Genomic DNA, 23,450 nt, shown 5'->3' with positions numbered 1-23,450 from the left:
ACACAAACAGATAAGATGTACTCTTTATACAGACTATTGTAACAGGATGATGGGGACACTACTGGGATATATGGGAACCAGTTTTTAAAATGTTGTGATTTTCATTTATACATTTTTTTTATAATGGATTACATTTTTATTCAGTCCTACATTCAGGTACCCAAACATTAGTTCCAGCATTGCACCAAGCACAGCACACGGTAACAAAAACCAGCGCAGCCTGTTTTCAGTCGGACAGAATCCACTTCTCACATCGCTCTAATACAGAATATTTGCTTCTGATAGTTGTTACTGTAACGTGAAGTTAAATCTGCTTCAGTTGAGCCGACACCAGGCCAGAGTACAGCGAGCTATGTCAATCACTTGTCTCTGAAAAGTTCTGACTTCATTCCCACCGCCTCTGTTTAAGTCCAGACCACTGACAGATGAGTCATTCAACACCCAAAAGAAAATGTAACAACTCAGTAAAATACATTTATTGACAAAAAATTGTCTTAATCCGTCCTTTTAATTTTACACACAAAAATATCAAAATACTTTACAGGGCTTTTAATCTGAATATCGTCAAATTCGTTTCAATCAATTCTCTCAAACAAATACACTGTACAATGACAACATGCTTGTCCTTTTTAAAATTCAGTGCTCATTTCATTTAATTTCTTTTTCAGGGAACAATGCATTTAAAATTATGCATAGTTATTACTTGGTATTTAGCAATACATTTGAGAGACCTCACTGCATTTCATGCAATTCATATCCCAATAGGTAACTCGCTCTCCGTCAAACCTCATTCAGAGCCAGGTGCTTAAAATGTTGTAATACATAAAAGATACACAGTACGACATTCAGAACATGGATTATCTTGGTTACCCAAACTTCAAAGCTTAAAAGAATGAATGTGTTTTTACACAAACATATTAAAGTATACAACTTGTATTCCAACAAAATTGAAAAGGTACTAAAAAACAATTTACAATTGGGCCCAAAGTGCCCCAGTGCAACATGAGAAAGAAACAGCTTCAGAAATCCTTCGCACTCTTCAGTCAATCTCTTGGACATGGTTGTGTGTCTGGACTTACATAAGAAGACATCCCTTGTGGAGTCATGTCAACGCGTTAGCCCATGCCTTAATCAACGTAATCAACATTCTCCTTCTGTCATTGCTACAGTATTTATCACCAACTAGTGAGCTGCTTGAAGTTCCTTTCTGACGTCTACATTAGCTGCTAACAAAACAACCTAGCACTCAAGATATCACATGTATGGGAGATCATGTTCAAGATTGCAAAAAGAAGTGAGAAATTCTTTTAAAAGGCCTATGACATACTGTTAAAGAACACAGGAGAAAATATGATAACATAATCACTTACTTTGTGAGCGGCCCCTGTTAGTAAAACTGAGCTAAACAGAAGCATCACATGAGAGAGCGGAGTGGAAGGAAAGAGAAGCCCATCATAGTCCTACGTTGAGTCATGAACGTGGGCTCAAACGGGCCTGCAGTAAAGGTCAACACTAACGACACTGGCAACGCGCCGTCTGCTCAGCTGATAACAGCTACGCTATGCATCATACACTGTTGTGACAGCACTATAATAATAGTTTACATCGTGGCCGTCCCCAGCCGTCTCCTACGACACCACTGTGCAGGCTAAGATTCTCAATAAGTCCTTGTTTCTCAGTTCTCCGAAGCACAAACAACTAAAGAACATTGCATCTGAACACAAAAATTACAAAAATGATTTGACACTTCAGTTACCACTATACGGTTATTCACACATTTCATCTTTTGAGATCATCAGTCAGCTATCAAAAGTATAAATGGGTTTAGGGAAGAGTGCTTCCACTTTACTAATGTACCCCTCCATGTACCCCAGATAAAAAACACTATCAAAGAAAGACGACGAAAGAGAGTAAGCCTTTGGGCTCGTGGTTTTCTCTGTAAATCTAACATCATTAAGGCATTATCTATCCAGTATTGCTAAAAGAACAACTAGTTGGTGAACATGAACAGAATATCTATGTATGAAAGTAACACAAAAAACTGACACTTCAGGAGGAGGAGTGCAAAATACTCACAGAAATCAAAACCCTCTCAGTCCCTAGTGGCCTAGTAAGTACCAAGGATCCTTTATAAGGTACTGTGTTGATGGCTAATTTGCTCTGTTAGCTACTAACATGCAAAGTGCACACTTGTTTAGGAAAAGCAATTCATTTCTTACTTACAATTTCCAAATGTTTGGTTTTGTCTGCTTAATCTCAACAGCAACTGGAAGGATATAAAAGTCTTTAGAAACTCTCGAGTTGGTTTTGAATAAAATCTGCTGGTCAACATTCACGTTGATGCCAGTCTCTAGTGGACGATAGTGCCATTTTGGACACGTGGGTTCGGTGCCATTTTTACATTTATATGAGTTAATACCTTAGAGTTAACACCAAGATTTTTGGTGGGCATTTATATCCAGTGAAGGCTATTGCGGTAATGAGTTAGCACAAAATTTCAACAATGGAAAATAGGTGGCAGAAAGATCTGAGGTAATAACTAGCTTAATGAAGAAATGCCACTAACCACACACCGGAAACGACTGTATAGCTATCCTTTACATAATAAGTGCATGTGAGAAGATGCAACATGTAGAAGATCTGGATGGAATTTGGGTGGGGTGAACACAAAGGGAAGACAAAAATATCAAGGAAGACAGTTGAGGTTGCAAGAAGTGGTAGAAGTCTGTGATTCTCACCGACTGAATGGAAACTCCGGTTCAAGCCATGGAGGGAAATCATGAACGCTCAGTGCTTGAGAAGTCAGAGGAGAGACACTCTGACCTACAGTTCACTCTTCAACCCAGAAGCCTACACGGCACCTGCAGGGATGAGCAGGATCGCTGGCTCTGCCTTCATAAGCAGCCCCATTGGTCTAGCTAACAAATTAGTGCAATATAAGAAGAGACCATTGTATTTATGCTCTCTGAAAGCTGCCTGCACAAAATCCTATGAGAAGAACCTCTGATATAAAGAATTCCCCAAACATGAAAAACTTCACCTTGACGTTTAAGTCCATCCTGTTATACATTCATAAAAGAGGGTGTAAAATAAAGATGACGAAGAAGGAAGGATGTTGTCATGTAAGTTGACGCAGTTCTTTATGTGGGCTCTGATGCCCGGTATCTTCATTTGAGCTGCTCCTGTGTGATGAAGAGATATCACCCATTCTTGTCTCCACCTTTCTCTCCTGCAGCCTGAAAACACAATTACACAATGTTTCTTACATTTCTAAAACTGAAAACATTACAACATATACAGTCGTCATGAAAAGTCCTGCGGCGCTGCTCACCCCAGGCTTGTGAAGTGCGTTGTCCTGCAGGCCGAAGAGGCTGCCGCCCTGGCCACCCTGCAGGGGTGAGGCTGTGGCCGAGGACAGCAGGTTGGGTGACTGGGCGATCATGGGCGAGTTCGGGGTGGAGGTGAGTGCTCCTGTCAGCGTGAGGCGCTGCAGCTCCCTCTGTCTCTGCTGCTGCTGCAGCATCTGGCACACCACCAGCTGCTGCTCCTGGTGGGGACAGGGGAGAAGAAAGTTTGTGGGATGTTCAGGACACCTGTGACCTCCAGCTTGGACATGTGGGACGCTGAACTTTGACCTCATTATGCAGTCATGTAACATCACACAAGTTTCTGTTTTTGCACTGTGAACATTAAGATTAATAACATCACTATGCTTTCAGAATTGGGAGTTAAATTGAAGAAAAATCTTAATTGATAAAAAACTACCTCTCAAGTGTCGATTCTCCCTGACATAGTTGTGACAGACCTACTAAAACTGGGCTGCTGCTCTGAAAGCAGCTGAACAAGTGCAACTTTCCTCAGATCAACCATGTTGGACCCTTCTCACCTACAACCCCATTTCCAAAAAAGCTGGGACACTGTGTAAAATGTAAATAGAAACAGAATGTGACAATATGCAAAACACTGAAACCCCAGATTTACTTGAAAATGGCACAAAGTCAAAATGTAAAATGCTGAAACTGAGAAATTTAATTGTTTTTTGAAAATTATATCCTCATTTAGAGTTTGATGCCAGCAACACGTTACAAAACAGTTGGGTTGGGGTCATGTTTATCACTCTAAGTGTTTTGGAAGTGAGGAGACCAATGAATGTTTTGTTTTTCTCACTTGATGTATGATTTTAGCTGCTCAACACTTCATGTCTCCTTTGTGGTATTTTACGTTTCATAATGCACCAAACATTTTCAACTAGTGACGAGTCGACCTGCAGGCAGGTCAGTTTAGCAGCAGGACTTGCAGAATGTGGTTTGACATCATCTTGTTGAAATAAGAAAGACCTTCCCTGAAAAAGACCTTGTCTACTTGGCAGCATGTTGCCCCAGAACCTGAATTTATGGTTCAGCATTAGTAGGTTGCCCATGTACCACGGGCACTAATGACTCCCCATACCATCATAGATGCTGGCTGTTGAACTGTTTGCTGATAACGTTTGGATGGTCCCTCTCTTCTTTAGCCCAGAGGACACAATGTCCATGATTTCTAAAAAGCATTTCAAACTTTGACTTGTCAGACCACAGGTCAGTTTTCCACTTTGTCTCAGTCCATCTTAAATAAGCTCATGAACAGAGAAGGCGACAGAGTTTCTGGATCTGGTTTCCTCTTTGTATGGTGGAGTCTCAGCTTGTATTTGTGGCTGCAGTGATGACCTGTGTTCACAGACGATGGTTTTTGGAAGAGTTCCTGAGTCCATGAGGTGACGTCCACTGCAGACTTTTTACTGCAGTGTCGTCTGAGGGCCTGAAGATCACGGCCATCAAATACTGGTTTTCAATCTTGTCCCTTGCGTACGGAGATTTCTTCAGATTATCTGAATCTTTTATGTACTGCAGACAGTGAAAACCCCAAATTATTTGCAGTTTTAGGTTGAGAAACATTATTCTTAAATTGTTTCACCATTTGCCAGTGCAGCTGTCACAGAGTGGTGAACCAGAAAGACTTTTTAGACTAAACTGTTGCCAGTTATCCTCATTCATTATGAGCTGTTTTCTTTTAGCATTTCACAACTTTCCAGTCTTTTGTTGGCACTGTGCCAACATTTTTGAAACGCCTTGCTGGCATCAAATTCTAAATGAGGACAGAATTTCCAGAAAACAATGAAATTTCTCAGTTTCGACATTTGTTGACTTTGTGCTATTTTCAAGTAAATCTGGGGTTTCAGTGTTTTGCAAATCATCACATTCTGTTTCTATTTACATTTACACAGTATCCCAACTTTTTTGGAAATGGGGTTGTATTTGTGCCATAACACAATAACAAATAAGCCTAAACCCCACAGTTACCAAGGAAAGACACCAGTTCTCGATGTGTCAGATGTCCACAGTGTCTGGTCGGTTCCAGACTCCACCAGACGTTTGCCTGTTTGCAAGTCAAATAGAACATTTGTGGCAGCTGGTTTCCTGTTGTTGAAAAGGAGTCACACAGTGACTCACAGCCTCAGCAGCTAGTAAATCTCATGCTACTGCAGACTTTGATCTCCATATTCATCTTTGAAGCAAATAAGTATCATTGCTCTTAATCAACAACATTTCACATCTTATGCTTATGCATACTTAATGTTCCAGAATTACACTTCTTATCCTAAGTGTCACACCTTTGACTGTTAATGACCACTCGTGGGACACTAATGAGAGGAAGCATCTTTGAGCAAGACAAAATAAGGCACATCACTACTGTAGAATCAGACAAATTACACTAAATACTGGTAAAATATTCAAAAAGTTGGGTTGAACTGAAAACTGGTCAACTTTACCTGCTTTAGGAATAGTTTGACAATTTGGGAAACATATTTATTCGCTTTCTTGAGAAAATCAATTTCAATCTCATGAAGCTAGAGCCAGCAGACATCTTAGCTTTGCATAATTTCTGGAAACAGGGGGAAAACAGCTAACTTGGCTCTGTTCAAAGGTAACACCAACACCTCTAAAGCTCACTAATTAGCATGTTATATCCTGTTTGCTCAATCCGCACTGAAGAAGGCACTATTTCTTGGCTGGACACAGTCACTTTTAGGGATGGGTTTTTCAAGCAAAAATAGCATTCAATATTCACTGGGAAGTATTCTTTCTTTGAAGGAGCTTTATTTCCTCTGTATGAGAGAGCACACAGCCTTCTAACACTATAAGGCTGCAATGTCACACTCCAAATCAAATCAAAGGGGAGAAATATTGTAGATCCTATGAGCAAATGTACATTGTAAAAATACAGGTGAGAATAAGTGCCAGGAAGAAAGAGTGTAATTACAGGAGTGAAGTTCTGTGAGGTGAGGAACTGCTGGAGCTGCTGCTGTTGCTGCTGCTGCTGCTGCTGCTCCAGACGAATCTGCTTCTGCTGCTCGGACAGGAGAGAAGACCTGAAACACAAGCAACAACACATGGTCACATTACACACCAGACAATACACCAACCCTCAAGCCAATCGGTCCAGACGATTAGAGACTTATCTTTGGTACAAGTACTACCTGTTGGCTGCCTGACATGATGTCAACGTCTTGAAATAAAACAACTCATTTTAAGTTGGATTTCTACTTCAGCTGATTTTAGGACAGACTGGGTACATACGGGCTCACACTCTTGGGAAGTGGAAAGCCCTGTGCCAGTGCCTGGGGGTTGAGAGGTGGAGGCTGGGGCCGCAGAGCGGGGAGTGCCGGCTGAGGGGCATTCTGCACAGGAGACTGGATCACGCCGTTCAGACTGCCCAGCACACCGTTCATATTCAGCTGAGGACTTCCTGCGAGGGACGCCATGAGTCCGCCCACCACGGGCAAAGAGGAGCTGCCGGCCTGACTGATTGTCCCCAGACCGTCGCTCAGACCCCGACTCAGGCCGTTCAGCAGGGGCTGGCCGAAGGAGGCAGGGCTCTGCTGTGGAGGAGGAGTGCTCTGGAAGGAGAGCGAGGAGCTACTGCGGGACGGACTGCCAGAGTGGAGCTCCTGGGACAAAGACATAAACAATCATTTTAGCCAATTAGCTCTCAGCTAACTTTTGGTGCATCCAGTGCCTTTGCACCTCTCTGCACCAACAATCAGTGTATTTGAAGATAAATGTGATAGTAGCAGACAGCATCAATTGTCGTTGCCATCATTGTACTGAGGGTTAAACGCACACATTTCTTATTAGAAATGTAGAAATGTACTAGCCAATATGATCTGATGAAGGTTTGTATGGTGTGTTCAAGGTATGAAGGGTCTACAGGTTCTCACCTCAGACGAGGTAACAAAGGAGGTGTCATTCAGGAAGCAGCTTTTGGACAGGGGACTTTTATTGGTGCTCAGGGGGTCTAAGGAAAAGAGAGGCATGAACACAGGGTGAAAACTATAAAACCAAGGTCTACACTAACCACCATGTTTTTTTAAAAAAATTTTAAAATGCCCTACATACAGCATTTTGACATCTTCTGTTTGTAGAATTACTGTGCTCATGGCCATTGCCAAAAACACGTGCAGCCTCTGCACTGCATTTTAAAACATGTATCGTCTTGTGCTACCAGGCTTGATTTTCTGCTGCATTCATTCATGGCACTAACCAGGAGAGGGGTGCAGAACAAGAAGTAACAACCACCCTGAGTTTATTGTAAGTTGTCTCATCAGAGGAAAGAAAGTTATAACGAACAATACAGTCAGACAGGACCAACCTGACAGTAACACACTAACAATGACACAAAATGCTACATTGCAGGTGAAGGGGGGCAGAAATGGGAGTTTGTGTTGTGAGATCTCAATATGACAGTAGGTAGAGGATAAGAAGAATCTGACCTTGGGTGGATGACAGGAAGTTGATCTGGGCAGAGCTGTGCATGGAGCCCTGGGCGGAAAGAACATGTGGGGGGAAAGGCACAGCAAGCTCTGTGTTGAGCAGCTGCAGCCGCTCCTTCTTGGCCGTCAGGCTGAGGATCTGGTCCTGGAGGCGCTGGTTCTCCTGCTGCAGGGAATGGAGCGATTGGAGCATCTCGACAACTAGAAGAGGCAGGGACGACAGATCCGTCATCATACAGAAACAGCATCCTAGCGTGGGTCTGCTGCCATTATCTGACTGTACTTTGGGGTAGGATGTGATGCAGACAGGATGTGTCCAAGTGAGTCCGACTACTCCACTAGATACACAGCAGAGAACAGGCCTGTCACGAGCACATTACACAAAAATGTACGTAGTGCCCGCACTTCCTTTACACCATACAAGTCAATTGACAGAGGAACCAGAACTGATGTATAATATTCCCATTAATTCACTGCATGTATCAGGATAACATAAGCTGCGTTTCCATTACAGTTGTTTGCAAAATAAAAGCGATATTTCTGAAATTTCGGCAAAGTTCGAATGCGACTTGCAGGTGTTTCCATCTGACAGCCCGAAACGAGGAGTCCCTGACCTCAGAGACGCGTAAAAAAGTGTTTCCATTACACTTTTGCGATACAACTAAATGTCGATACATCTAAAAAACCACCTCATGAGAGCGTAAAAATGTTTTTGCGATATTTGAGAGGATTTTCGAAATTTAGGTGTTTGTGATATTTAGGATTTGTGCATTTCTAGGGGCAATGGAAACGCAGCTGTAGTTATGGTTAAACAGTCCCATTCATAGGGAAATATCTATGCCAAAAGTAGATGCAGTGACTTGTGCTAAACTTTATTTTAGTCCAATTTAAAGGTTCTGTGCAACCCCACAGGTGGTTTCAATTATTCAGATTGCCTAGCCTCCTGCATGGGTTGATGTTGGGCTGCACTACAGTACAAAATACAAGAGGTCAAATCACATAGAACAAACAAGTCTTCTCTTTCATTTCTGCAGGGTGGAACAGCAGTTAACACTCATTAGTCTAGCGTGAGCTCTCCCTGGGGCACAGAGAAACACATTAATGGTGGAGGCTATGGGCCTTTCCTTCAGCAGAGGATGGGAGGCCACACCCCGATCCCAAAAAAGTTAGGATGCTGTGTGAAACGTAAAAAAACCAGAATGCAACCATTAGTAAACAAACCGTGTTTACCGACAGTCCCTTACTGAAGTGTTCCACAGCCCATGTAATAATATCCATCCCAACAGCATCCCAACTTGTTTGGACTCAGGGTTGTAAGATGTATAAAAACATACAGTTGAGAAATATTATGAGGGCTGGGGAAGAAAGGAGGAACCAAGTCTAATTTTTGGAGAGACAACAACGTTATAACAACAATGGAAGGCAGAATAAGATAACTGATACTGATAACTGAACTGAGAAGCATGAGGCAAAATGGAAAGAAAATGTGACAGCACTGGGTGGAGAAAGAAAAAGGAGCAAAAAATAGATTACAAAGCAAATATCCGCTGATGATGTCCCCAGAGACAAAATGAGTCAGAGGCAGTGATCAGTCTGGTCCAGGAAAGAGCCCGACAGAAATGAAATGTAGAGAAAGAACATGAGAAACAAAGCTGCTAGAGCCGCTTTTATATGATTGCTGCAGCGTGCCGTCTCTCACTGTGCTATTTTCTGTCCCTGACAGCATCCACAGGTACATTCATCATCTCTAAATAGCACCAGGTCTTTTTCTCACAGAGCGCACTGCAGAGTGCAGGTGAACACAATCATGTGCAGATCACAAATAGTATAATTAAGTGTGCATTGCAGTGGTTCCCAACCCTTTTGGCTCACAAGAACTTAATGTAGCCAGTAGTCATGAGCAGTTCAACCAGAGAGTGACTTCTCCTTCTCAGACTGTTCCATTTAAAGAGTTTTTAAAGGCCAGAGGAAGTGAAAGTGTTTCACATGAAAAAAAACAAAACAAAAATAGTACAGTACATCTTTTCCAAGGCTCACTCACTGTTAACTCCCATCTCTCCATTGCCGTGTTTCTCCAGCAGGAGCTCAATGTGCGAGCTGGCTGGAGGGACGTTCTCAGGACGGGCTCTGACTCCTGCGCCCAGCCCGTCCCTCTGGTCAAACAGAAGAGGAAGACAGCTCATAGGAGACCTGAGTGTGGAGGAGGTAAAAACCAACAAGGAGTCAGACGTCATTGCTACAGCCAGGCTGGGAAAACTACCACCAAGATCCAGCTGTTGTGGTTGGTATTTTTTCTAATGCATGCAGTCACTTTGGTAGTTGTTTCCTGTTGCTGGTTACGGGATAGAAACTGATCTGACTGCAGCTACAGTACAGGGAAAATGTATCCAAATGATGTTCCACTAAATGGATGAAATATGAGTAGATAGTCAGACCGTCTCAAAACTGAAACCGATTTGCCACTTGCCTACTCATTTTGAGCAGCAAAAATCACATATTGTGTCAGAGGCTTACTGTCAAAAATCACAAGAAAAGATGAAACGAGACGTACTGTGAGGAAAGGCTCTCTCTCGGTGAGTTCCCCTGACACGGGAAGCGACAGTCATCGAGGTCGGACTCTGAGAATGGGAACAAAGACTCATGAACTTTACTTGTTTGTAGGCGGTGCACTATGAAGAAATTGAATGTATGTCATATTCTGAGAAAGGGAAGAATATTTGTGTCTGGCTAAGTCTGTACTTGTGGAAACTTACGTAAAACTAGCTTCAGTTTCTGAACAAATGCAAATGAACATATTGATCTCTGCCTTCCTCTCACCTGGCAGTGAGGTCTGGGCTTGGCTCAGTAGTGGCGGCAGTGTTGGGGCTGTGGAGAGACAGCTGGCGAAAGGCTGAGTGGAGGTCAGGCTATAGGAGGTGCTGGAACCTGGATGGACCTATGAGACAGTGAACATTAGCATCTGGCTGACAAAGAAATCATCTGCACCATCTGGAAAGGATGTTCGAGAAAAAAGAAGCCTTCTGCTCAAACAAAGTACAAACTCATCTGCTGGTTAATATTAGTATAGGAGTGCATTTTGCTTACAAAATCATTTAACGATGTAGCACGGGCTGCATTAAAGCCATTTCATTATCTGTTAGCCTGCTGACAGATAATTTATCTATAAAATGTCAGAAAATAGTATACATAACAGTATACATGCCCGTTACAAGTTCACAGAGGCCAAGGTGATGCATACAAATGATATACAATATTCAATGAACATCAAATATTTAATTTTCACCAACATAAAAAAGAGCAAAGCAGCAAAAAAGTATTTTTGCCTCATAAACATCAATTATAAATGAGATAAAATTCTAATTTAAAATTGTGGTTGATAATTATTTCCATTACTGAGTAATCTGCTCATTATTTTCTCCATTTATAAATGAATTGTTTTGTCTCGAGAAAGAAATTCAGACAATTGTCAGAAATTTAAGAGTCAAAAATGTTGATCATTATTTCCCAGAGCCCAACGAGATTTCTCCATATTGCTTAATTTATCCCAAAAACCCCAAAGATATTCCTGTGCTCTCATAAAATGCATAAAGCTATCCTTTGTTTTTATGCAGTCTTTGTTTTTTACTTTCATCCTTATTCATCATTATCCAGTGGGTTTCATCCTTCATCTTATTCTACATTCATTTTTTATCCCTGTTTTATGTCCTTCTGTCTTTTCTATGTGCAGCACTCACTTGGTGCATGAGATTTCTTTCTTGTAAAGCATTTCAAGCTGTATGAAAGGTGCTACACAAATAAAGTTTATTATTATTATTATTATTATTATTATTATTATTTTATAATACATGACAAAGAAAAGCAGAAAATCCTCACATCTGATAAGCTGGGACAGCAAATGTTTGACAAGATATAACTGATTGTCAAAATAGTTGCAGATTAATTTTCAACTACAGAAAATAGACAGGTGCCGCAGACACCGGGATAATAACAAAGAGAACAGATCATTTCACCCTGAAACCTTCAGGCTGACTGATCTAAACGGCCTAAACTTTTCTCTCCGCTGAAGTACCTGTGTGTTCGAGACAGCGTTGACTGACGGAAGTGAGAGTGAGGAGATGTGGGATTGAAGGAGTCCTGAGGAGAGAGGGGTGCTACACATACCCCCTCCCAGGGACAAGGAGGTGCTACACACCCCTCCACCGAGGGAGAGAGGGGTACTGCAGACACCCCCACCCAGAGTGAGAGGGTCCTTGAGACTGGAGTAGATACCTGGGAGATCAGAAAGATAAAGTTAGGTAAAAAGATATTTGTTATTCTTTTCAGAAGTTGTCTGTTCTCCAAAGACACAAACACACGGCACACATGTGTTTGTGTGCATCTGAATCAATCTGTAAGTAGGGCAGGAAATCTACCACTCAGAGACATGTGCAGCACACACAAAACCACTATCTGGGACAATATCTCTGCCTCGTGCAGATAAAATAAATGCTGTGAGACAGATTTACAAAATAGTCTAAATGTTTAAACCATGTGTGTGAAACAGTGAAATGTCACAGAACCTTTATCCATCCTGCTTTACCCTTACTACCAGAGGCTTGTTCTACTACACTGTCTTGTTGATGTCAGGCTGATACTGTGGTGCTGACATGACACGTGTGTAATGGAAACATTTCAACACTGAAGTTGCAAATGAACACACCAAAGTACAAACAGATAGTGATAGCGTCGGGTGTTTTTTTTTTTCCTTTTTACATACGCTTGCTCTCACACAGGAAGCTCGAGGGCTACCACACACACCCACTCACTCAGACTCACCAGGGCCAAGCAGCGAGTTGCCACGGCTTGTGGAAAAACTGCCAGCAGAGGAGGAGGAGAAAGAAGAGGAAGAGATGATGGTGGTGGGAGGAAGCGTGGAGGGGAAGGCGGGGTGGGGGATGGAGGACGGGCTCGGGTAGAGCGAGGAGGTTAAGGCTGGAGGAGGCGGTGCTGTGTGGTGATGGTGTTGGTGATGCTCCTCTTCCCTCCGCTCGCGGTTTTTGCTGCCCCGTGGGCGCCCTGGACCGTGGCTGCTCTTCTTGTTGCCACGGTGCCTCCTCTCTCTGGGAAGTGGTGGAGGTGTGGCTTTTTCCTCCAGGTCCGCCTCCTCCAGGATAGGAGGCGTGCTCAGTTGAGACGGTTTACAGAGAGACTTGGAGGGTTTGAAGTCCCCCGAGGAGGAGATCTTCCGGACCTTGCTGCTGCTGGCCAGCCCTGACGAGGAGGTGATGCGCATGATGGACCCAAAGGTGGAAATAGTGACCTTGTTCTCAAAAGGGCTCGAGTTGCCCTCTGACCTGTCGTGACCCTGTGACCCTGCCAGTGGGCCATCAGCAGGAGTCAAAGCAGGTGGCTTGTGATATTTACTGTCCTCCTCCTCCTCCTCTTCCTCCTCCTCGTCTTTGTCCTCTTCCTTTTCATCGTCCTCTTCGTCCTCCTCCTCCTGGACAGCTGGCCTCCTGTGACGCTCTTTACGCTCCTCACCGCTGTGGTCGTCGCCGCCTCGGTCGTGGTCACGCTCCAGGCGGGTGGACGAAGAGAACTGATGGAAATCCTGAGCGGAGGTCAGGGAGCCACCTCCAAGAGAAACAAAGCTGTGGTCAAACTCAAAGAATCTCATTGCTAACATTATTTCTAAGCTTTATGTCCCGTTTCAGTTTTCACGCAGTACCTGTGTTGAACGGACTAGAGGAGCAGGAGGAGGAGGAGCAGCTCTTGCCAGTGCTTCCTGTCTTCTTACTGCGGTGACCGTGACTGTGTGAGCTCAGCTTCTTGGACTTTCCCTCACTGTCCTTGTTGCTGTGGTGACTGGAGGATATCTGTATCAGAACACACAGAGCATAACAAGATCAGCTTTTTCATTCAGTTTTTCCACCAAGCGACACTTCTATACTACACGTGAAACTAAACCAGACATGACTTATCAAAACGTTGTTTATACAATACTGACGAAGATACTGTGACATCAAGAATTCTTCAAATTTAAACTTCCATCTCACAGTGTCCAACATCTCTTTTCATACCTTCTCTATAGTGCTGCTCGTCACTGAGGAGCCGAGGCTGTCAGACGACTTCTTGTGCCGCTCTTTTTGCCGAATCTTGTCCTTGTGACTCTGAACAGAACGGAAAACACAGGGCTCAGGTGTGTTAAGAGTCACACACAGAGACACTAAAATGATTACAATTAGTGTTGGGCATTGTTTGAAATTTTGTTTATACTTTTGCCAATATAATGCCAGTTTGGTACCAATACCAAAACTCATATACCTAAAGAATATGCAAACATGACTAAAAAACTGACCAAATGTGCAGTGCCAACCATTGGTAACCACCTAGCAGTTACAGTTACACACATCAGCAGTAGTGTTTACCTTCCTCTGTCTGTGGTGGTGGTGTTTGTCCTGTGATGGAGAGCTGGAGCGCCCCCTGGAATGACTGAAGGCGCTACTTGCGTTTTCACTGGAGCGCAACTTCTTCTGCTGTAAAAACCAAAGGAGAAAGTGAGCATTGTCTCAAGACCAAACTGCAGGGCTTCTTCTTCAAATAATGCTTTAAGGTGCCATTGAGCTATGAGCCGTGTTGTGCTCATTGGCTGCTGTTTCCCCAACTGACAACTGAGCCAATCAGAGCTTTTGCAGGTGGGACTGAGAATGGAGACGTCGTCTTCCTGTGTCTCGATTTCATCCATGATGTCGACAGTCATGGATGAAATCGATGCAGCTATATACAGGCTGTTTAAAGTTGAATTAAAGAATTAACACCAACCAAAGTAACAACTGTGTATAGTTCTGTTTAGCATGTTTACTGCTAACGCACAGTGTTGACATTTCACAGTCCATTTAAGGGAGAATTTTTGAGAAGGACATTTATTTCTGATGTTTATAGCAGCTACTACTTTCATCATGTGGTCTTTAAGATAATTGCAACTCTTTTTCACTTTCCTTATTTTTACAATGTTTTGTGCAAGAATGTTGGTTTGCAGTCTCTCGACCGTTGTCCATCTTACCATTTTGTTGTAGTGATGTTTGCAGTAGCCGCAATATTTAACATTGTCAGCTTCCGGGCCTTCCTCCTCGCACAGCAGACCTGCCATCTGAGCACTGAACACAGGGTGTCACAGGGTCAGACAAGAAACAGAAGAGCAGACGGACAGACGGACACACACACACACAGACACACACACACTAACCCTGACAACGGCAACTGGATGTGGCTCGGGTCACCTGAGAGCTTTTGTCATCATTCATGATAGAATGGATCAAATGTCAGATCTCTGCACACAAAAATTCATGCCATACAATCTTTCAGGCTTGATTTCAAGTGCTGCAACAGGCCATCCTTTCCGGTTGCTGCCGCTTCAACAAAGAAAATCAGTTATGTGCATGTAAAATGACATCACTTCTTGAACACTGCTGCAAACAAATGCACATTTTGGTTAATGCACACTGTCCTGCTGTGTACGAGCCCACTTTCAAAAGCGTTGAGATGCTGTGTTAAACATAAATAAAAGAGAGAGTGATAATATGTTCATCCTTAATCCTAATCCTTTTTTATTTATACTCATAAACAGCACAAAAACAAGATATTAAATGCTTGACCTCATCAGATTTTTGTAAATATCTGCTTATTCTGAATTTGATGCCAAGTTGGGACAGGAGCAACCAAAGACTGGGAAAGATGTAGAACGCTCCAAAAACACCTGTTTGGATCATTCCACAGGTAAACAGGTTGATTGGTCACAGGTGATAGTATCTTGATTGGCTATGAAAGGAGCATCCTGGATGGATTGGACACTGGACATGATTGCATAAAGGATATTACTACATGGTCTTGGGAACATATCAGAAAACTATCAGTCAGTAAACACAATTCCTCACTGTTTCTATAAACGCAAGTTTAGCAAAGGGTCAGTTCTGCAAGGGAGTCAAATATCCACATGTTTAACGCTGGTTAAACTACCATGCAAAGCGAAAGTCATATAACAACAACACCCAGGAACACTGTCTTCTCTGAGCCCGAGCTCATCTGAGATGGACTGATGCAAAGTGGAAAATTGTGGTGAGGTCCACATTTCAAATTGTTTTCAGAAATCATGGATGTTGTGCCCTCCAGCTTTAAGAGGAAAAGGACCATCCAGACTGTCACCAGCACGAAGTTCAAAAGCCAGCATCTGTGATGATATAGGAGTGTGTCAGTGGACATGGATTGGTTTATTTACATAAATGTGAGGGTACCACCAATGCTAAAAGATATTTGCAGGTTTTGGAGCGACATGCTGTCATCCAGATGTCATTTTCAGGAGCATTCCTGCTTATTCCAGCTTGACAATGCCAAGCCCCCCATTCTACATACAGCTCCAACAGCACGGCTCCACAGTAGAAGACTGTGGGCACTAGACTGACCTGCCTCCAGTCCAGACCTTTCTCCCACTGAAAATGTGTTGCACATTATGAAGAACAAAATGAAACAATGGAGACCCCAGACTGCTGAGCAACCTGAGTCGTATTTCAAGAAGAATGGCAAAGAATTTCACTTTAAAACCATCAACAATTAGTGTCCTCGGTGTGTTGTTCATAGGTAATGTAACAAAGTAGTAAACATGCCCCCATGGGTGTATTTACAAAAAACTACTTACATTTTTCACATTAAATATCTTGTTTTTGCACTGTATTCAACTGAATATACTGTAGGCTGAAAAGGATTTGCAAGTGACTGTGTCCCAACTTTTTTGGAATCGGGGTTTTATTTGTGTGTATTTTTTAGTAGCTTTAACATACAAATTATTTGTCAATACACTCATTAAAATGTTACATCAAACAATTAATTCCTCCAAATATTCCTGCAAGATCTTTGCTGCTTAATTGATGTTGACCATCACGAGTAAGTCTTACCACCATGCTGTCGACGACACGTTTCCATGCAACCACAAGCACACCATATGCACATACACACCTTAACACTTACCAGGTGACATGGAAAGCTTGTCTGCAGCCCTGTCTGTTGCATGTCATGCAGGCTCCGCATGCAGCCTTGCTTTCCCTCCCGTGGTCCTCACAAATATAACAGGTCTGGTGAAGCAAAAAAGATGGACAGAAAAAGAAACATAACACTTATTATTATTAATAACAACAGCAGATGCTATGTTGCCCCTCTGATGAACAAAGTTTCTGCACAGTTCTTGCTGTTTCATAAAATGCAGATTCATGTGGACAGCTGTGTCAAGTTTTGTGAGGTCTTGTTCCATCTGTTGCTCTAATGTGAGCAGGGCAAACTCATATATTCATGTTATTTGGCCATTAAGTGAACCCTTGTGATTGCAGTGCGGGAAAGATAAAAGGCTCCTTAATTTGAGGCCAGCCGCAGCTATACTGTAAAAGATTAGGAAGTTTTGCTTGTCAGGACAACAGATGGGGCTTTCAAACAGAACACAGTTTGCTCCGTCCTTGCTGCTGCTTACAGCGAAACTGCTGACCAGATGTTGGAGAACGTTGTGAAAAGAATCTGACATTGAAGAGTTTTTACTTTAGGGCTTTTTGAATCTTGCAGCTACCACACTTTATTTCCTTTCCTATTAATTTCCTTCTAAGCTTTCATAGAATAGGCACAGAATGACTTCATGATGAACTGTGGGACACTCATAGTGATACAACAAAACAATTCATCAGTAGCAACCAAGACTTTGGAAATGATTGATTTGAGAGGCTCACGGCTGGAGTTCTTGTCTCCTGTTTGAAAAGCAGCATCAGTCTGAACTGATGAAAATGAGCACATATGTACACAAAATACAAGTAAGCATTCACATGTGAACACACAGGCACGTGCACACGGAGCTTTTGTACTTCTTCCTCAGCTATTCCCCAGTGAGCGGGGCTGACTGGTGGGGGGCAGAAGAGGCCTAGCAACAGGTGCGGGACAAAGGAACAGCAGGCTCTTTACCTTTTTGCTTCAGCCTTCTCTGTTTCGCCTTTTCTCTCCCCTTTCCTCTGTCTTCCTCTACTCCCCACATCCTACTCCGCTCTCTGTTCCCCTCAGAGGATGTCGGCTATGTAATGAAAGGCCGGAGACATAACTACACTGAGTGCGTAAAAGGAAGAGTGGCTTCTCAAGTTTTCACTGTCCATTGTAACGCTGTCTAGGAATGCAGGCAGCAAAATCTGGATGAATGGCTCTGACTGGGGAAAGCTGCATGCAATTTACTGTAGCTGACACAGTAATATGAAACCAGGCACTCAAACACTCACATGTGTACATTTATATGCAGGCACGCACGCAGACACACACACACACATATTACAAACACACAGCATGTCAGCGACTGGCTGCTCAGGCTAATGTGACCATGCGTCAAATATTGATTTCTTTGTAATGTGCAATGGTTTAAAAGGCCTGCTCTGGTGCATGCTGGATACTCTGCTCATTACTCCTGCTACATGTACTCTGCCAACTACCAAAACTACACAGACAAGAAATAAGTTACAAATGGATAAAGTTACAATACAGCTGATGTATGATTAAGCTATAATGGCCTGAAACTAGCTTGCGGTCAAAATGGTGTGCTTTACAAAGCAGAAAAAAGAAAAAAACATTAGCAAAATATTTCAGAAGCTTTTCTCAATGTCTAAGCGTGGCTGTAAATACCCTGAGGATATTCATCCTGTTCTCCAGCGGTGCTCTGACTCTGCATGACTGTGACAAGACTGTGTGTAACTTCGTAGTTCATCAGTATTTCAGTCAATTCTTAATCATACAAAAACTGGGAAGTGCAGCAAATCCCCTAAGTGACGAATCAGCAGCCAGTGAATATTTTACATGACAACTGACTTACATTTCAAATGTGTTTAAGTAGTTTTTGAAGAACTGTGGTGAATGTACTTCTCTGTTGTCAACCTGCCTCATCTAATTCTACGTCAGTTGGAAATCTCCCACATTTCCCAGAATGACTTTCAACAACCTCCAGAGAGCGGGCGTGACCTTGCCACATTCAGTTCTGGGTTTGTACGGTACGTGTAGGTGAAGAGAGCGGCAGTGATGTGGAGCGATGTGTTTTTCCTGGAAAGACAGTTGTTCTGTTTCCCACATGTCTTAAAGCTGCGATGCATCAAGGCTTGTTGGAACTACTGTCTTTTTCCTTTATAATGGATTTCTCTCTGGGACTGTTGATGCTGGTGGAAAAAGCGACAAAGTCCCTGCTCTGAAAACATACAGAATTTACAGCTGCAAAGGTTTATTGTAATTACTCTGGAAATAGTTGTGTGACAGTGATGGGGCTGGGTACCTACCACACGTTTTCAATACAAGTGCCAATATAATGCTGCGTTTGAGTACAGATAACAAAATAATACTTTTTCCAATACCTTACTTCTAAACATATGTTCTGCAGAAAGATCACTTAAGAAACAAAAAAGCACGAGATTTTCCAAATTGTCTAATCACAAACAACTGTGCAAGAAATCTGCTGTAATAAAATACAAGAGAGTACAGGAAACATGAATCTGACCAAGCATTTGGTGCAACTTTTTGATAAGTGGCAAAAGTTGTGCTACAGACATAATATTTTAAGTTTCTCAAAAGTAGGGCAAGGAAATTATATCCAGTACACATACATAATACAAAGGATATACAACACTTGCAAGCATTTTACCTGACTCTCACTGCAGACCCTACCAGCGTGCAAGGTAAACATCTTGAGCCGGGGACACGAGGCTAATAATAGAGACATGGGTCCACAGTGAGTGAGGAAGATGAGACAGTCATTTTTGGTCCACCTCTATAAGGCTAAAAATGTCTTAAGTTTTTGGTGGTGGTGTTGTCCAATGATTGAAAGACATTAATCCCTACGTACTCAAATTCAGACACAACAGGTATATGAAAAGGCAGCGCTGCTGGAACTCATGCTGAGTTTAAAGGCAATAGGATTATTATAATAACTGTGAGAAAGAGCAACATTGAAGGCAGGAACGTGACATGGGAGATTGAGTGGAGGTGTTATTCCCTGTAACAATCACAGCAGAAGGGTTACAGTAAAGCACTTCTGTCAAAATGATAAGTTCAAAGCCAAAGCCAAACTGCTCAAAGGCCATCCACAAGTAGTCCTTTTCTAGCCCCCTGAATGCTTTCTCGGCATCAACAGGTAAGACAGCACAGGAAAGTGTTGATATTTGAAACCTGGCCTTTGGTGACTTATCATCTCTAATAAAGGATATTTCTGTGTGCATTTCCACCACTGCAGGAGGAAAAAACAAATTGTTCAGTCAGTCAGTCAGTTTGTTCACAGTCACGTCAGTACCATTCTCTGAGGAACCTGACTGTGTTTCTGTAATGTAAGTTTTGAGACAGAGCCACGCACTCTGATGACGTTCTTTAGACTAATGACTGTCACTTCAAAATGTGTCACAGGGTTTGTCCTGTCAGCTGTCTTTGTATCAGTACCTTGATGTATCTCTCATGCGGGACGTACTGCAGGATGATGGGCTCCATGGTGAGGACGTTGGCAAACTGCACCTCAGGGATGTAAAGCGCACACACGACGTGGGCCCAGCCTACAGAGAGATTGGCAGCAGAATAATGGCATGATAAGGCTCCTTGTGAATGACATGCAAATCTACAGCTTCTATTCTACTTCAGACAAGAAGGCAGCCCTGCTCTTTCCTACACTTGCTGGGCAGGACAGCACTGGAGTGGGATGGACAGAGGATGAGATTTACCTCCACTGTCAGTCCTCTTGAGGGCACCATCTTTGTGGGGACACAGTTCACACCTCTGGAGCGGGACAGGAGAGAGCAGAATTGTGAGCGTGCCAGTATTCGTGATGGGCGAAGCAGGAATGGATGGATGTGTTGTGTCATGTTGTGTGTTGGCATACTCACCACACGGGCCGCCCTTTCCTGTGACTCACACTTCCTGCAGAACCACGGACCGGTGGGCACCTGGACTATGCCGTAGCATGCTGGGACACACACACACACACACAGCAGATTAATGATACTATTTTGATACATGGTTCTCTGCAACACTGTATCATACAGTACATGCATACTGCAAATTTCTATTTTATCTTTTTCACTGTAATGTATTTTGCACATATCCTGATGTTGTCCTGCCCTGCCAGTAATGTTAAGTTCTCTTACAATCCTTTTAAAAAGAAATTTTTAATCAACTTAAAACTTAAATTGACCCAATGAGGACAGCTCTCAACTAAACCTGCGGTGTCAGCGTCTAACTACTCTCTCTTCATGACATTTTACAGCTCGTTTCGCTGACTTTAGGGGATAAAACCATCTCTGCTTCGACAAATGAACCTGCAGATGAGGACAGAGTGAAGTCAGACAGGCATAAATCAGATTTGTGCTCAGAAACATGATCCTGTAAGTGAACTGCTCCCCTCTCTAGTCTAAACAACAAAGCAAGTGGACACAAGGTAACATAGTGTCCAAACCGGCGGGCCTCGCCAGGGCTGTTTTGTCGCAAAAACACGCCTCTTGCAGTGTGCCATGAATCCAACCGGGCCAGACAGCCGCGCGCGCGCACACATGCGCGCGCGCACACACACACGCGCACGCACACACGGACCTAAAGTGGCATCAAGGCGCCATCCGGGCTCGGTGTCACTGTGCTTGGCCCTGTGTGTTTAATCATGTGTGCTGAGAGGAAACAACAAACAGCACGCCTACCTACCCCTCCCACACACAGCAACATACACACAAACACGCACGTAGACAGCGACAGACCTACCGAGAAACCTACCGGCCAAGCAGCACCTCTGGCTGCCTCCAGCCGCCGGGTCAGCCGCCGCAGCTGCCCGGTAATTACACGCTAACAGCGGCTAATGTTACCTTGGTGAACGGCGACGCTGCAGCCGTGTCCATCACAGTAGACCAGCGGATTCTCAGCCCAGCCTCGTTCGTCTGAACACACGCAGCAACCTCCGACCATTTCCCGCATGCTTTTCCCATATGAAGAAATATATTTCCCCTCCCGGCAACCGCTCAGACCTCGCCCAGGCCTGTCAAGTGGTCGTCCCGCACTTTAACGCCGCACCGGGCATAGTCGTGGGCCGCTTTCGTCGCGCAGTTTTAGCGCAGCGGAGAGACGAAATCTCGGCGTGGGGTTTGTGGTGCTGCTGCTACGTTTTTTCCGTGATGTCCTCCCCGTCCCCTTAGAACCGATGCAGTGCGCATGCTCAGACTTGCTCCTCTGGGTCGGAATAAAAGTCACAGCAAAGGTGGCAAGTTATTGTTATATCTAACATGAGCCCCGTTTTTCACCACGTTTTACGACTGTAGCGTGATTTTTGAAATCCTTGTCAATGTGGGAGCATCGTACCTTGTGGCTGCTTATCTGTGGAGCAGTGTTATGAAGTAGATTAGTAAAACATGTGGATCAATCAGTCAAAACCGCTGGCTGCGCTCTGTTTCTCTATCAATTTTGTTTCAACAGCGCCATCTTCAGGATTTCCACAGAATAACGAGGCAACAATTACAAGCTATTTCACCATCCAGTGTCCTGACCTGAAGTGCAAAACATCCACAGTGTGGATAATACTGCTGTGTTTATGTTACTGTCTTCTCATTTCATTTTACTCTCTCTGATTTATTCCATTTTGCTGAATGATGTGGCAAGCAGTTGTCTACATTTTTATTAAATTCTTTCTCCATTCGTAGACTCAACTCCTAATCTAGTTGCAGCCAAAACTATTAAAAGCAAATAGATATGAAATCCAAATTGCAGTTTTTTCCAACTGACCTGCACCTATACTTTATCTGAATCCCTGGTTGATCTAAAGGTCAACATACATCGTTGTCTCATCAGCATGGATTTCATTTTAGCTGTCAAGTTGACTCCCATAATTCAGTCAGCAGATGTCAGCAGAAGCCTCTCATTTTGACTGGGCACTGTTGCTATATGACTCCTGTCTCGACTGGCTGAGTAAACTCTGTCTGGCAGGCCGGTTTTATGGTGGAAATGGGACTCGAGACACACACACACACACACAGTTAGAGCAGAAGCATGGCTTTCTAGACGCTAGCCCCCTTCCTGGTTCCCTACATAGTTCTTTTATGTTCAGAGGTAATGTATCAGAAAATAATCTTTGTGTGTCCTTAAACAGTTTTTTATCCTCCTAAATTACCACAATTGACAAATTGATAGTAATTGACCTTCAAGTCAGCCTTGTACAGCTGGGAAAAGAGAAGCAGCCCCGGTTGTACTTTTGAAATGGATGACTGGGCTTTTTAATCTGACATATGGACATGAAGCTGCGCTGACAGTTTGCCTGTGAAGTGTCACTTCTCTTCAAACCCAGAGAGAGAAAAGGGAACTGGCACTGATGGAGGGGAGAGATAGTGTGATGGCAGCTGGATGAAGTTAACACCCTGTTCTGGTCTGAAGGCAGCAAGGCGTGACCAAGTCCCTGCACTGACATGTGGGCACAGCACATCCACGTTCACACACACACACAGCCCGATGCACTGACTAGTCAGAACCCATTGTATGTTCACCAAACTTCCCCAATTCACTCAGAAGAAACAAATTTAGCTGTGAGCAGTGGTTCCTAAAGTTTGTCATGTCAAAACCTCAATTTTTACCTAAAATTTGCTCTCACAAA

At 43.3% G+C, this 23,450-nt stretch overlaps 1 protein-coding gene across 2 annotated transcripts; it reads right to left on the bottom strand.

Annotated features, from left to right (window-relative positions):
- Positions 1-461: 461 nt before the first annotated feature.
- On the bottom strand, positions 462-21,974 carry LOC121604538 (protein AF-17-like). Of its 2 annotated transcripts, none has more exons than XM_041934086.1 (20): positions 21,679-21,974; positions 20,713-20,792; positions 20,551-20,605; positions 20,276-20,385; positions 16,811-16,914; positions 14,853-14,946; positions 14,218-14,325; positions 13,870-13,959; positions 13,518-13,665; positions 12,626-13,423; positions 11,880-12,079; positions 10,628-10,745; positions 10,362-10,428; positions 9,852-10,000; positions 7,811-8,011; positions 7,259-7,335; positions 6,618-6,988; positions 6,301-6,409; positions 3,332-3,547; positions 462-3,236 (listed from the first exon to the last, which is right to left on the bottom strand). In XM_041934086.1, the coding sequence occupies exons 1-20, from the start codon at positions 21,785-21,787 to the stop codon at positions 3,201-3,203; spliced, it is 3,240 nt and encodes a 1,079-aa protein (XP_041790020.1). In that variant the 5' UTR covers positions 21,788-21,974; the 3' UTR covers positions 462-3,200. The 2 variants fall into 2 exon arrangements, with proteins under 2 accessions (XP_041790020.1, XP_041790021.1); XM_041934087.1 differs by having other exon boundaries at positions 14,218-14,322.
- Positions 21,975-23,450: the final 1,476 nt, after the last annotated feature.

This window comes from Chelmon rostratus, chromosome 3, assembly GCF_017976325.1.
Source record: "Chelmon rostratus isolate fCheRos1 chromosome 3, fCheRos1.pri, whole genome shotgun sequence".
Lineage (NCBI taxonomy): Eukaryota > Metazoa > Chordata > Actinopteri > Chaetodontiformes > Chaetodontidae > Chelmon > Chelmon rostratus.
This window is presented reverse-complemented; position numbering and strand designations above follow the sequence as displayed.

Excerpts from the sequence above, each read along its gene's own strand:
- LOC121604538 (XM_041934086.1), bottom strand. The coding sequence starts at position 21,787 with ATGCGGGAAATGGTCGGAGGTTGCTGCGTGTGTTCAGACGAACGAGGC. Across the intron at positions 14,326-14,852 it reads AACATCACTACAACAAAATG|CAGAAGAAGTTGCGCTCCAG; the intron begins GTAAGATGGACA and ends TGGTTTTTACAG. Across the intron at positions 3,237-3,331 it reads ACGCACTTCACAAGCCTGGG|GCTGCAGGAGAGAAAGGTGG; the intron begins GTGAGCAGCGCC and ends TTGTGTTTTCAG.